General features: G+C 37.7%; 1 protein-coding gene across 9 annotated transcripts in view; it reads right to left on the bottom strand.

Moving 5' to 3' along the window:
- Window positions 1–12,245, bottom strand: part of LOC121524929 (spermatid perinuclear RNA binding protein) — a 171,619-nt gene that overhangs the window by 35,577 nt on the left and 123,797 nt on the right. For all 9 annotated transcript variants that reach the window (XM_041810520.1, XM_041810521.1, XM_041810522.1 and 6 more), the window contains 4 exons: window positions 10,860–10,978; window positions 8,046–8,141; window positions 7,600–7,711; window positions 3,056–3,153 (listed from right to left, as the gene is read on the bottom strand). In XM_041810520.1, coding sequence (XP_041666454.1) covers window positions 3,056–3,153; window positions 7,600–7,711; window positions 8,046–8,141; window positions 10,860–10,978 — 425 coding nt within the window. The remainder of the gene's footprint in view (window positions 1–3,055; window positions 3,154–7,599; window positions 7,712–8,045; window positions 8,142–10,859; window positions 10,979–12,245) is intronic.

The following is a 12,245-nucleotide window of genomic DNA, read 5'->3' as shown; positions in this document are numbered from 1 at the left end:
ACAGTAACTTTGAAATAAAATCTTGGAGAGTGATTGGATGAGCGTTCTGTCTGTCTCATTCATTACAGACCAATAAGAGCGACAAAATATACATGATGTAGTGTGAGTATACAGATTTATAGGTTTGATTCTTTAAAACTGGAAAGGAAGTAATGTCACGTAGCTGGAATGTTCCTTCTATGGAGTGTCATCCTTAAATAGAGTAAAAACTGGATCACTGTTGAGATGTCATCGCTCATGTTTCTGGTGGATTGTTTTTGGTGTTAAAACCTTTTGCATCCTGCGTGTAGTTTTTCACTGAGTTAGACATTTCCTGTCTTTGAAGCGTGAAAGGTCAATTTGTGGGGACAGTCAATTGATCTGAAATTTGCATTTTCTGGAAATGAGATCGACTCCGTGCCTCATCCCAACAGTTACATAAGCCTACTTCGGTAGCATCATTTGCAAGGCAAAATTAGGGATGTGTTAAAGGTGCACTGAAATGCATTAAGTTTTAATATTGCAAATGCTTCAAATTAACATTGCAGGTGAGGATATAATATTATAGCATTAGAACTACACTTTAATGTGTCCTAAAATAACACTGAGTGTCAAGGTTATTATAAGACAAACTAAAACTAACTGAATAAGTTAAACTAAAATGTAAAAATCACTGACTGACATACACACCCAAGCCTGAAGAGAGCAAAAGCACCTGATTTGATTGGAGAAGACTTCACCCAATGGTAATTTTAGGTCTTGAGTTTTGAACAAACATCAAATTTAATAAATAAAAAGGAAAGTGAAGAGCCCGTTTTTGGTCTCAACCCTGACAGGTATCCCATATTGCCAAAAATAATAATAATAATAATAATAATAATAATAATGAAACAAGCACCAAAACCAATAAAAACTAAACTTGAACAAAAAAATTTGCAAAAAAGCTAAACCTACAAACCAGCAGTAAAAACGAATTAAAACTAAACTGAAACTTAAAAGAAAAGAGAAAAATAAAAAAAACTAATGAAAAATCCCAAACTATCATAACCTTGCTGAATGTCAACATCAACACTATTAAACAGCTCAGAACCAGTGATAGTTTTATGAACTCAGTGAAAGTGTTACATTTAACTTAATATTTTGAGAGTTGAATGAACACAGAAGAATTTTCTAGGTAGACTGATTTCAATCCTTAGCAGCCCTGAGAGTAATTTTAACACTTTTCTGAGTTTATTGACCTGTTGTGTTAAATTTCCCTAACCCAGAATAAGTCAGTGTTCAATTTTTACCCTATTTAGAGTTACTTAAATCTGAAACTTTAACATTAAGAAAGGAGTTAATTTAACACCTTTTCTGGATGGGTCCAAATGAACTCAGATAAAGTGTTTACTTTAACTTTTTAAGTGTTGCTTTAATACTGCAAAATGTACCATGAAGCATTTTTCAATTTTAGCTCCAGTACAGTTTTGGTGAAGAAGATGAGATGGAAAAAATGTAGAAATCTAGAGTGTTTCTTAATACAGCATACATATGAAAGAAAATAATGTGAATCTAATAAAGTCTTGCTATGCAGGGTGCTACTGACAATCTGCTCAAACCTGTTTCAGACAGGCTGCATGTGACAGCTGCGCTCACACCTACGTGGTCTTCACAGCAGCTGCATATTGGCTGCAGCTCCTCAGTGAGTTTCTTCTGTTAGCTCGGTCTTTTTTTACTTAGGAACAGCAGACGTGTTGCTATTCTACGTTATTTTTGCTTTTTATATGCTCTTGACATGTAGATATAAATGACACAAAGGGAAATGGCTCTCCTTATGTCAGTTTTTTCTGAGAACCATGCCTGGCTCAGAGTAGAGATAGATTCTCAGTACTCGAGACATGCTTGACACATGCCTTAGCCTTGGTGCTCATGTCGGCAGTGTGAAGGCTCTGATGTGTTAGCATGCAGGCTGATGAAGTTGAAGCCATGCTGCCTGTGTAAAGACGGGGTTAGATGTTGCCTTTCAGCTCTTACTTAATTCTCATCAAGTTTGCACCCAGTGTTACTTTTATTGACTAAAACCATGGCTAAAAATGTTTTTCAACAATATTTTTCAATGAGGAAGACAAGACAAAGACTAAAAACAGAGAGTTAAACAAGACTAAAATGTTATTAAAACTGCTAGATGTAAAGTCTGGTCAAAAATGGATTCAGACAAGGAGTTAAGTAAGGACAGTCAGGGGGATGTAATATTCATCTTTATAGAAATGCTATACAAACATTGAAGGCATGTTTGAACTAATATATGCAGGTATATGAGCCCTAAAGCTTGGCCAGATCAATGCAGAAATTACTGTTTGCAGACATCTTGCAAAGCACAGCTCCAAACTTGTACTAAAGGATAACCAGTGTAAACAAAGTTTTTTTTTCCCCTATTAATATGAATAACATAAGAAGACAGGCAAAATAGTATGTTCATTTAGCATTCTCCATTATCTGTACACATCCTAAATCTCCCTAAACAGCAGGAAGGATAACCTGGACTGCACGCCGGGCTCCACTGCTAATAGAAATCCATTAGGGAGGTAGAGTGTCGGATATTCATGAGGCACGGTGTAGCTCATTGACAGAACAGCTCGCTCTCCCCTATCTGCTCTTGTATCTGCTTCAGTACAATTATCCCCATTGACATTCCAGCCTCGTTCAGGCTGCCTTCAAAGGAAATGGTCGGCAGGAATCACTAAGCCATGTGTCTCAGAGGCTGCTCTGCTTAGTCGAGTGTATGTGTGAGGAAGGACATGACGGCACACAAGGCACGCACACGAATACTGTCCTCGAGGGTGCCAGTGATGGATTTATGGCTCGTAGTGGCAATAGTTTCCCACACTGATCATTAAAATGCAGCGGAGCGCAGCTATCTCAGTGGATGCACGCTGGCACCTGTGTGTATGGAGTGTGTGCTTAGGGTGGCGGCGGGGTCGTTCTGTCTGGTAATAGGAGTGTTGTTACTGATTTCCGCACACTGACAGCCTACGGCAGCTACAGCTGAGCGATAACAACTGTGTCTTTAAGCTGACACATGTACGTGTGTGTTTACCTGTGCGCTGTAGGTGATTTCCTCCGCCTGCTGGTCAGTCATGTTCGAGAGCGTGTTTGTTGGCTCTTTCTCACATGGGTCGTGCAAACCTGGACCACCTGGGGAGGGAGAGAAGAGGACACATGTTCACAGACAACCAAGGTCAGGTCTCCTCACTTTAGGTGCCGACACGTCCACACCACAAACACTAATAAGGCCTCACTGACATGGGAGAAGCAGCAGTGGATATCCTGGTAATTAAAAAGTTAAACAGTAGAAATAAATGGTCTAACCAGCTACAAAATTTACACTGAAAAAATCTGCAGACTCTTTTTGAACACAGGAGATGGAAAATGTATCATCACACTAGTTTGACATAAATTATTTCTACTAATCTTTTATTTAACTTTAGGCTAGAAATTGATGAGCAATGATGAATCTTTTATTAAATAAAAAAATGTTAAATTAAGTAAAATCACAAACTTTGACTAAATATACTCTTTTCTGTAATTTAGTTCAACATGTTGTTTCTGCTTGGTTTTGGCATGACACTGTGATTATTGAGGTTACTTAGATGGTTATAACACTTCAAAAACTTTTGAACCATAAATCATAGCGCTACTTTATTATTTCCTCTTGGAAGCCCTCCGGTTTGCCATTCTAATGATGCTATCCATGCTTTCATAGCCCTTAAGGAAGCTTCTCTAGTGAGACTGGAACTTGGGTAACTTTCTAAGGTATTAAAAGATTAAATCCACACCAGTACTCAATTTTTAAAACACATTTTCAATCACTTCTGTTGCTTGCGGCTAGTGCTAAACACCTTTTTGTATCCTACAATGCTTTTTTGACCAGCTGTGACAACCAATGGCAGGCTGTTCCGTTGTTGTGTCACATCAAACTGCATGTTTTAACACTTAGATCATGCAGGGGACTGCATGAATAGCTCATAATAGAGCAAAAGAGAGACAGAGAGCCTGTGATGTGTCTCTCTGTGTCACTGCAGACAGTAGCTGCTTTGAATATTGGCACAAATACAGCCAACACAAAAAAACGCAAGGACTTTTTTTTGTAAATCCACAAATATTTTGAGGATTATTTTGTCACTGAATTACATCACTGTGGCTGCAGAGAGATGTTGCAGTGACTCAACCAAAGTCTGCTGAAAGGGTCAATAAAGCAGATTAATGTGATGGGAGAAAAAAACTTCATGCACTAACTATAGACCTTGATCACATTGGGATTAGTGCATCGTGTACTTGCATGTGTATGCGGTACTTGATCTGTGTCTGTAACACACGTGTAAAACTACTCCTTGCACTTGAAATTGCACTTTATAACATGCACTTTACTCAGCACACTCTATTTTGAACTTGTTATTGTGTATTTGCATACAGATAGTGTGAGGATAGTTAATTTGTCCCTTTCTGTTAGCTGTCAGGGACTAGGGATGAAAACTATTGTGCTCTGTCCCTTTAAATTAAAAATAAATACTACTAGTTAAAAATGTATCATTGTTTATAAACAGTAATTAATTTATATTAATGGATTTATAAAGAATATATAAATTGGTGACTATAATTAATTAATGTCTAATTTATAACATTAGATAAAGCAGTTTTATTACAGATCTCTATCTTAGTCAATGCTCCTGTGAGGATGTTTGGGGCATGTGTAAATTATGATGCCCTCTTCTGACAATGTCCTAACTCTTTCTCTTTGCTGATTTTGTAATGTTGAGTGGTGTTACCATATACAAACCTTATTGTCCTTTATAAAACAGTCAGACTGATCACTCATTGAGTGTATTTGCTGCTTAAATGTAAAAACAACACAGGCTGTAGATCGTTTCATCTGACACCTATCCATGGTAGAAGTCCAAGGTAATAAAACTACTTCTAATTCATTATACGTATTCTTCATGATAGTCTCATTTGATTTTTCAAGCAAGAAAGAGACATAAAATACCATTTATTCTACTATCATTTTGATCATAACCAGTTAAAATCTCTTTAAATATAAATGCAATGTTTCATCAGTCTTTCATTGCTTTATTTTTGTCAATTATTTGAATACATCAAATATTCCTGGAAATTGTTTATCCATGTTCATTGTATATGGACTCTTATTTCATGCTCAGGGGAAATTTAGTTACATTACCTCACATATTATTGGGTCATTTATAAAAAGGAAAAAAAGGTGGTTACATTTGTCACAACAGATCCTATTCTGGAAGAGGAAGTACCAGAAACATCAATCATACTGAAATTATTGTACTATTTTTACAGCACTAATACTTATTTACCATCTTTCTGCTACAGAATATACTTCTGAAAGACAGATATACAGTCATGGACAAAAGTATTGACACCCCTGAAATTTTCCAGAAAATACACCATTTCCCCCAGAAATTGTTGCAATTACAAATGTTTCTGGTATACACATGTTTATTTCCTTTACGTGCATTGGAACAACACAAAAAATCTGAAGAAAAAAGACAAAATGGACATAATTTTAAACAAAACTCAAAAAATGGGGCAGACAAAATTATTGGCACCCTCAACTTAATATTTAGTTGCACATCCTTGGAAAAAAATAACTGAAACTAATTGCTTCCTATAACCTTTAACAAGCTTCTTACACCTCTCAACTGGAATTCTGGACCACTCCTCTTTTGCAAACTGCCCCAGGTCTCTCAGGATTGAAGGGTGTCTTCTTGCAACAGCAATCTTAAGATCTCTTCATAGGTGTTCAATGGGATTTAGTTCTGGACTCATTGCTGGCTAATTCAGAACTCTGCAGTGCTTTATCGCCAACCATTTCTTGGTGCTTTTTGAGGTATGTTTTAGGTCATTGTCCAGCTGGAACACCCATGACCTCTGATGCAAACCTAGCTTTCTGACACTAGGCCCTACATTGCAGCCCAAAATGTATTGATAGTCTCCAGATTTCAGTCAAGACACCCAGTGCCAGAGGCAGCAAAACAACCCCAAAACATCCTTGAACCTCCCCCATGTTTGACTGTAGGTACTGTGTTCTTTTCTTTGTAGGCCTCATTCTGTTTTCTGTAAACAGTGGAATGACTGCTTTTCCAAAAAGCTCTACCTTAGTCTCATCTGTCCACAAAATGTTATCCCAGAAGGACTGAGGCTTACTCAGGTACATTTTCGCAAACTGGCTTTGTCTGGCTTTGTTATGTCTCTTTGTAAGCAGTGGGGGTCTCCTCTGTCTCTTGCCATAGCACTTCATCTCATTAAGATGACGACGTATGGTCCAAGCTGACACTTTTGCACCCTGAGTCTGCAGGACAGCCTAAATTTATCTGGAAGTTGACTGAGGATGTTTATACACCATTCCACAATCCTGCGTTGCATTCTTTTGTCAATGTTTCTCTTCCATCCATGCCCAGGGTGATTAGCCACAGTTCCATGGGTTATAAACTTCTTGATTATATTATGTGCAGTGCACAAAGGAATTTCAGGATCTCTGGAGATGGTCTTGAAACCTTGAGATTGTTCATATTTTTCCACAATTTTGCTTCCTAAGTCCTCAGACAATTCTCGGCTCTTCTTTCTCTTCTCCATGCTTGGTGTGACACACAAAGACACACAACTAAAAGGTTGAGTCAACTTTTATACATTCTAACTAGCTTCAGGTGTGATTTTATATTGCCAGCACCTGTTACTGCCACAGGTGAGTTTAAATAAACATCACATGCTTGAAATAAAATGATTTACCCACAGTTTTAAAAGGGTGCCAATAGTTTTGCCCGGCCCATTTTTTGAGTTTTGTGTAAAATTTTGTGTAATTTTGTCTTTTTTCTTCGGATTTTTTTTGTTGTTCCAATGCACATGAAGGAAAGAAACACATGTATGCCTAAACATTTGTAATTGCAACAATTTCTGGGAGAAATGGTGTATTTTCTGGAAAAATTCCAGGGGTGCCAATACTTTTAACCATGACTGTATATTAATGTGAAAACATGAACGCTTTTTAATGGAAATCTAAGTTAAAATGAATATCTGATTTGTTTCCATTTATTGTTGAAATTGTAGCAGCAACTAAAAGAAGATTATGTTTATTTATTCTTGCAGATGCACCAATTCTAATACAAATTTCATTAAGCATGCTTTTATTTTGTAAAACATAAACATGCTCTTAATGTCTAATCTAAAATTATCATCCCATAAAACCCTAGAGGGTTGTTGGAGTCCTGAATTTTCCAGTAAATATGAAGATAAGTTGCTCAATTTCCTCTGTTGCCTTCTACACCTTCTCCAAGTTCAGTTAAACACTGAATCCAAAAACACCAGAGAACTTGCCACTTTTCTTTTTTTGTAGACGGATTCACAACTTTTAAGCAGCTACTAATTAAGATTCTGCCATAATGATGTCTTTTCTCAGACAGCTGTGCGTTGCTGGGTCATTGCTAGCCTCGACCTCTCAGAGAAGCTCAAAAATGCGCCCCAGTGTTTATGCTCATCCACCCAAATTAAACATGTTCTCCTCCAGCAGTGCCAGGAATTATTTAAATATTCATGTATCCATTCAACCTGGCTTCGTACCTGGTAGCAGAATGCCCGAGGCCAGACACTCCATGACTCGGCGCAGGGCTTCTCCAGCCCCCAGAGGTCTGTTGCAGGTGGCAATTGCCTTCTCGCAGATAAGCTCTAAAGGCTGAAAGGACAAGCACACATAGGGGCAGGAAGGAACATGCATATGTTAGACAAAATTCTTGCTAACAAGAACAGCAGCATGACCATCAATCAGATCCTAATAAGGCTCTACATTTGGATCCACACTGGATTCCTTAGCATACAAGTATTATGTAAAACACAGTTCATTTATGCATGACATTTCTCAAATTCACACAAATAAGACTGCCTCAGTACTGCAGGGAGATGGAGGGTATTTTGTAACTGTGCATAAACTTACAAAACAGCATTAAAATGCATTTAAGTTCAAGAAAGCTTAAGCTTATTTTATTGGACTTTGACAGCGGCAGACTCACCCATCCCTTGAGAGGTTCCCATACAGGGTGTCTATTGCACATGTCTCTAAGTATCCTGAGAACAATAACGCAGGACTTGAGCCCGTTCACTCGAGCCTGAGAGGTGTAGAGGGATGGAAAGGGAGGATGATGAAAAGATTTATGGACAAAGATAGGAAAATTGAGAAGAAAGAGAGAGGAAGGGAACAAATTAAGCACAAGGGAAATAGTACTTTTCCAAACACATGCAGATAACATCCTGCATTACACCACAAAGCAACATGACTAATAAACTTCAGAGTGATCTCCCATAATGAATGAATATTAAACATTTTGATTTAGTCTAAATGAAAGCAAAATGTCTGTTTCTATTAATATCTACAATCTGAACTCCTTATTAGTAAGTCTCTAGTTTTGTCAGTAAGGTAAGTGAGTGAGGAGATAGATGGGGAAGGGTATGGGAGGGGAATCAAAGGGGAAGCATTGACATACTGTACAGAGCAGGCAGGTTCACATAACAGCAAAATAAAAACAGATTTAAACAACTGCTTTTGTAGCCTTACGATACTTCTTGAACCCTGTTTTTTTTCAGTAAATATGCAAGAATTGCACTTAAGTGTTTGGCAAAGAGGACTTTAATCCCAGTTCAGACCAAAGATTCCCCACATGAGGAGTTGAAATTTGCAACTGCTTGTGACTGGCTGCTCTGCAACTTCTGAAAGCATCATTTCCATTGCAATGCCTCTTATAGTGTTTAGAGGGATTTATTTCTGAAGTTACTGAGCAATAAATCTGTCTCTACAAGAAGGAAATCATTGAAAATTACTATTTTTTCCCTTATCATCTTGATAATGTGTAAAATTAGGCTATGTGATTCCTGCTCCGCACTAATTCCTTTATCACCATTGTAGCATGGCGGCGAAATTTCACAGCACATATTAAGACAGAAACATTTGCTAGCTCAGTCATGTTCTAACTAAAATATCTGCTGAGAATGTAATTTTTGGTGGACAAGTTTAGCCTCTACAGCCTTAAAATTTCTCATGTAGTACTGTACTGCTACATGTCCTGCTTATGTGCACAGTTGGGCTGAACTTTCAGTTTGAAACATTTATTTAAAAATATAAATGTAATAATTTCCAAAATTTATGGCATGATTTTATTAAACCAAATATTCTACTTTGAACAAACGTGTGAGTTGAACATACAAATGAGAACAAATGAGAGTTACATATTGCTGGCATCAGACCAAAACCTCACATCTCCATTGTTCATGATTTTATTTTTTTCATGAATCAGTGTTGTATATCAACTTTGACATCTTTCAGTGGTTTTTAACTAATTTTAAAGCAAAAAAAGCATCAAAATACAGAAGTTTTTTTTTCATCCCCTGAAAACTGGTGGTTTTGGAGATACAAGGTCATAGGCGACATTCTGTTTTACATTTCTCTTCTTGCAACACATAAACCAGCAGTTTGCAATATGATGACTTGAACTGCATGTAGCATCATCAGCCAGGTGGAAGCAGTTGTGATGGCTTGGTTTGCACAGCTGCAGCTGTCCCCTCTGAAATGGACTTGCTGCAGTGTGAAAAAAGATGGGGATTGTTAACTTATATTGATAATGATACCCTTATCAATACTCCTTTATGATCAGTCCTTTTCAATACCACGTTCCATACTTTTCTACTGTTTAGCTGAAAGCCAAAATGATGCGCATTTAAAAAAATATGGTATAAGCTAAGAAGGGCTTAAGTCAAAAAGTTTTAGAATAGTCATGATTCCATCTGTTAAATCTTTTTTTTGTTGATCTTATTCTGTACCTTCACAACTGTAGTTATTAAAGTTTCTCCTCATTAACAGATCTTTTGTTTTCTTGGTGTGAAATTCTTACATATCATGACATTTTATTTACATTGTCCAACAGTAGGAATGGGTAGCAGGCTTTTTTTCTGGTACCGGTGTTAAATCGATACTTTTAACACGGTGCCTAAATGGGGCCCAAATCGATACTTAAATCTTAGTCAAGATGAAAATTTTCATCAGTTTTATTCACATTTTAGTCATTTCTTACATTTACAGATATAGTCGAGGAAAATTAAAAACATTTTAGTCCAGTTTTAGCCCACAGAAAGTGTTTAGTCAAACATTATTCTCTTTGCTTGAATCTGGTGCCAAAACATACTAGTGGGTTCTATGCACTGTGCAAAACCTGGAATCCCTCATTTCTACAGCTGAGAGGCAGATGTGCTACGGATGCATTGACAGATTAACCCACAGTGGAGAAATATGGAATTTAAATGTCTGCTGAAAACTAAATTACAAATTAGGTTGTTTTAGTCTACTTGTAAAAAATGAAACTGAATTTTCATCATATTTCAGCCATCAAAGATCTGTTTTAAGCTACTCTTAGTCTCATCTTTCTCTTGGAAAAAAAGGTTGTCAAACATTTTCAGGGGGTTTCAGCGTATATTTTTCTTGTGAATCTTTGGTCTGAATTGGGCTTTTTTCTCATAACTTCAAAGACTGAGAGAATCTTCCAAATATTAAGAACCATGATTTAATATTTGCCAATTTCTGTCCATGATGTTGTAAAAAACAGAAGTGGATTTTGAATACCATAAAATGTTTGTTCTCTAGGATAATTTGGGATAATTGTGGCACTGAAATTAAAGTACAACAGATTGTGTTTTTGCAATTAATCCTGGTTAATTTAAAGTAAGTGGCCATACTAAGCACCACAGCCATAGCCGACTGAGTAATTTCCCCCTGAGTGAAAAATCGTCAGGCTACAATAAGCATCAGGCAGGAAGACAGGAAGTGAGTGGGTGCCGACCTGGAACCACTTGGCGTGTCGCAGCGCTGCCAGGGCCAACAGACATCTGTGTCTATCCAGCACCTCCCCCTCCTCCTCCTCCTCCTCAGCCTCCACTCTGTGCGCAGCAGCACCCAACACTGCCACAAAACAATAACAACCCAATATAGAGAAGGTGAAACACACACACATCAGGGCTGAGTGTGTGTGTTTGAATTTGTTTTCTTTCTTTTGCGTGTGTGAATGTATGCAGACACTAAAAATGTGAGTGAATGCATACATACGCACACAAATGCATGGATATTCTGGTTACATACAAGGAGCTTTTCATGCCATAAAGATGCTCCTCTCCTGTGATGAATGCTCTTTAAACTGTGTCATTTTCAACAGTGTGATCAAACTAGCATGTTAAATACATTACATGTTTACATCCTTCATATTACCCAGGATGCCTTGTCCCATGTATACACATGTGTTGAAAATAGCACACTTTTCAGCAGCAATTAAGCAGCTTACATCCATCCAGCCACTGACAAAACAGTGAAAGAGAGAGCATTCAAGTTCACAAAGGAAGAAACAACTTTGTGGGATGGAAAGCCCCCCACAAACATACACCAAACAAATACTTAAGGAGTGTTTGATTTAATGTGTGGGCGTTGTTCGGATGCACACATTTCACTGTGCCCAGCAGGGTAAATCAATCTCTCCTTCATGTATTTGAAGAGGATTTTATATATTTTGATCCAGTCTGCACCAGGCAGGAGTCAAAATAGGTGTTTATTTGCCATCTGGATTTACTTGAGGTGCACTTGATTTCACAGACTCATAGAGAAACGGTGCAGAGAAAGCATTTCCTGTCTGGGGCGAAGACAGAATCAAGCGCTCCTAAAGTAGAACTAAAAAGAAAAGAAAAGAAAAAAAGGACTCTAAGATAGTTTGACCCAGTCTTGGACAAACAAAACACAAGAGGGATCAAGGCAGGGTTTAGTCAGAGCATCGTGGTTGGTATAAGAGGAGCATTTGAGCGTTTGATTCATGCACTTTCATGACACTTTCACCCATTCTGCTGCAAAGTCTATGGTATGAAGGGCAAACTGAATCAGATTGTATGTGAATGAGTGCAGCTACATGGAGTTTTACTGTGCATATGTGGAATAAAACCCACCTAAGAGCCTGCTGGGTCTCAAAGTAAACACAACTAGGCAAATATTTTCCTCATCACTCTCCCGTTACAAGAAAATCCTTCCCTCAAGAGGTATTAAGTTGAAATGTCAAATGTGTGTAATGTATTTTGGCATCTATTGCACCTTATCATCCAGCTGCTCTTCCTCTGACTAATGCGTGCAGTGAGTATTCTTGACTGGGTGTGATGTTTTGGTGTAACTTCAGGTCAGTCTGAGCGATAAT

The sequence above is a fragment of the Cheilinus undulatus genome, linkage group 17, assembly GCF_018320785.1.
Source record: "Cheilinus undulatus linkage group 17, ASM1832078v1, whole genome shotgun sequence".
Classification (NCBI taxonomy): domain Eukaryota; kingdom Metazoa; phylum Chordata; class Actinopteri; order Labriformes; family Labridae; genus Cheilinus; species Cheilinus undulatus.
Note: the sequence above shows the minus strand (reverse complement) of the source record. Positions and strands in the feature narration are given on the sequence as shown.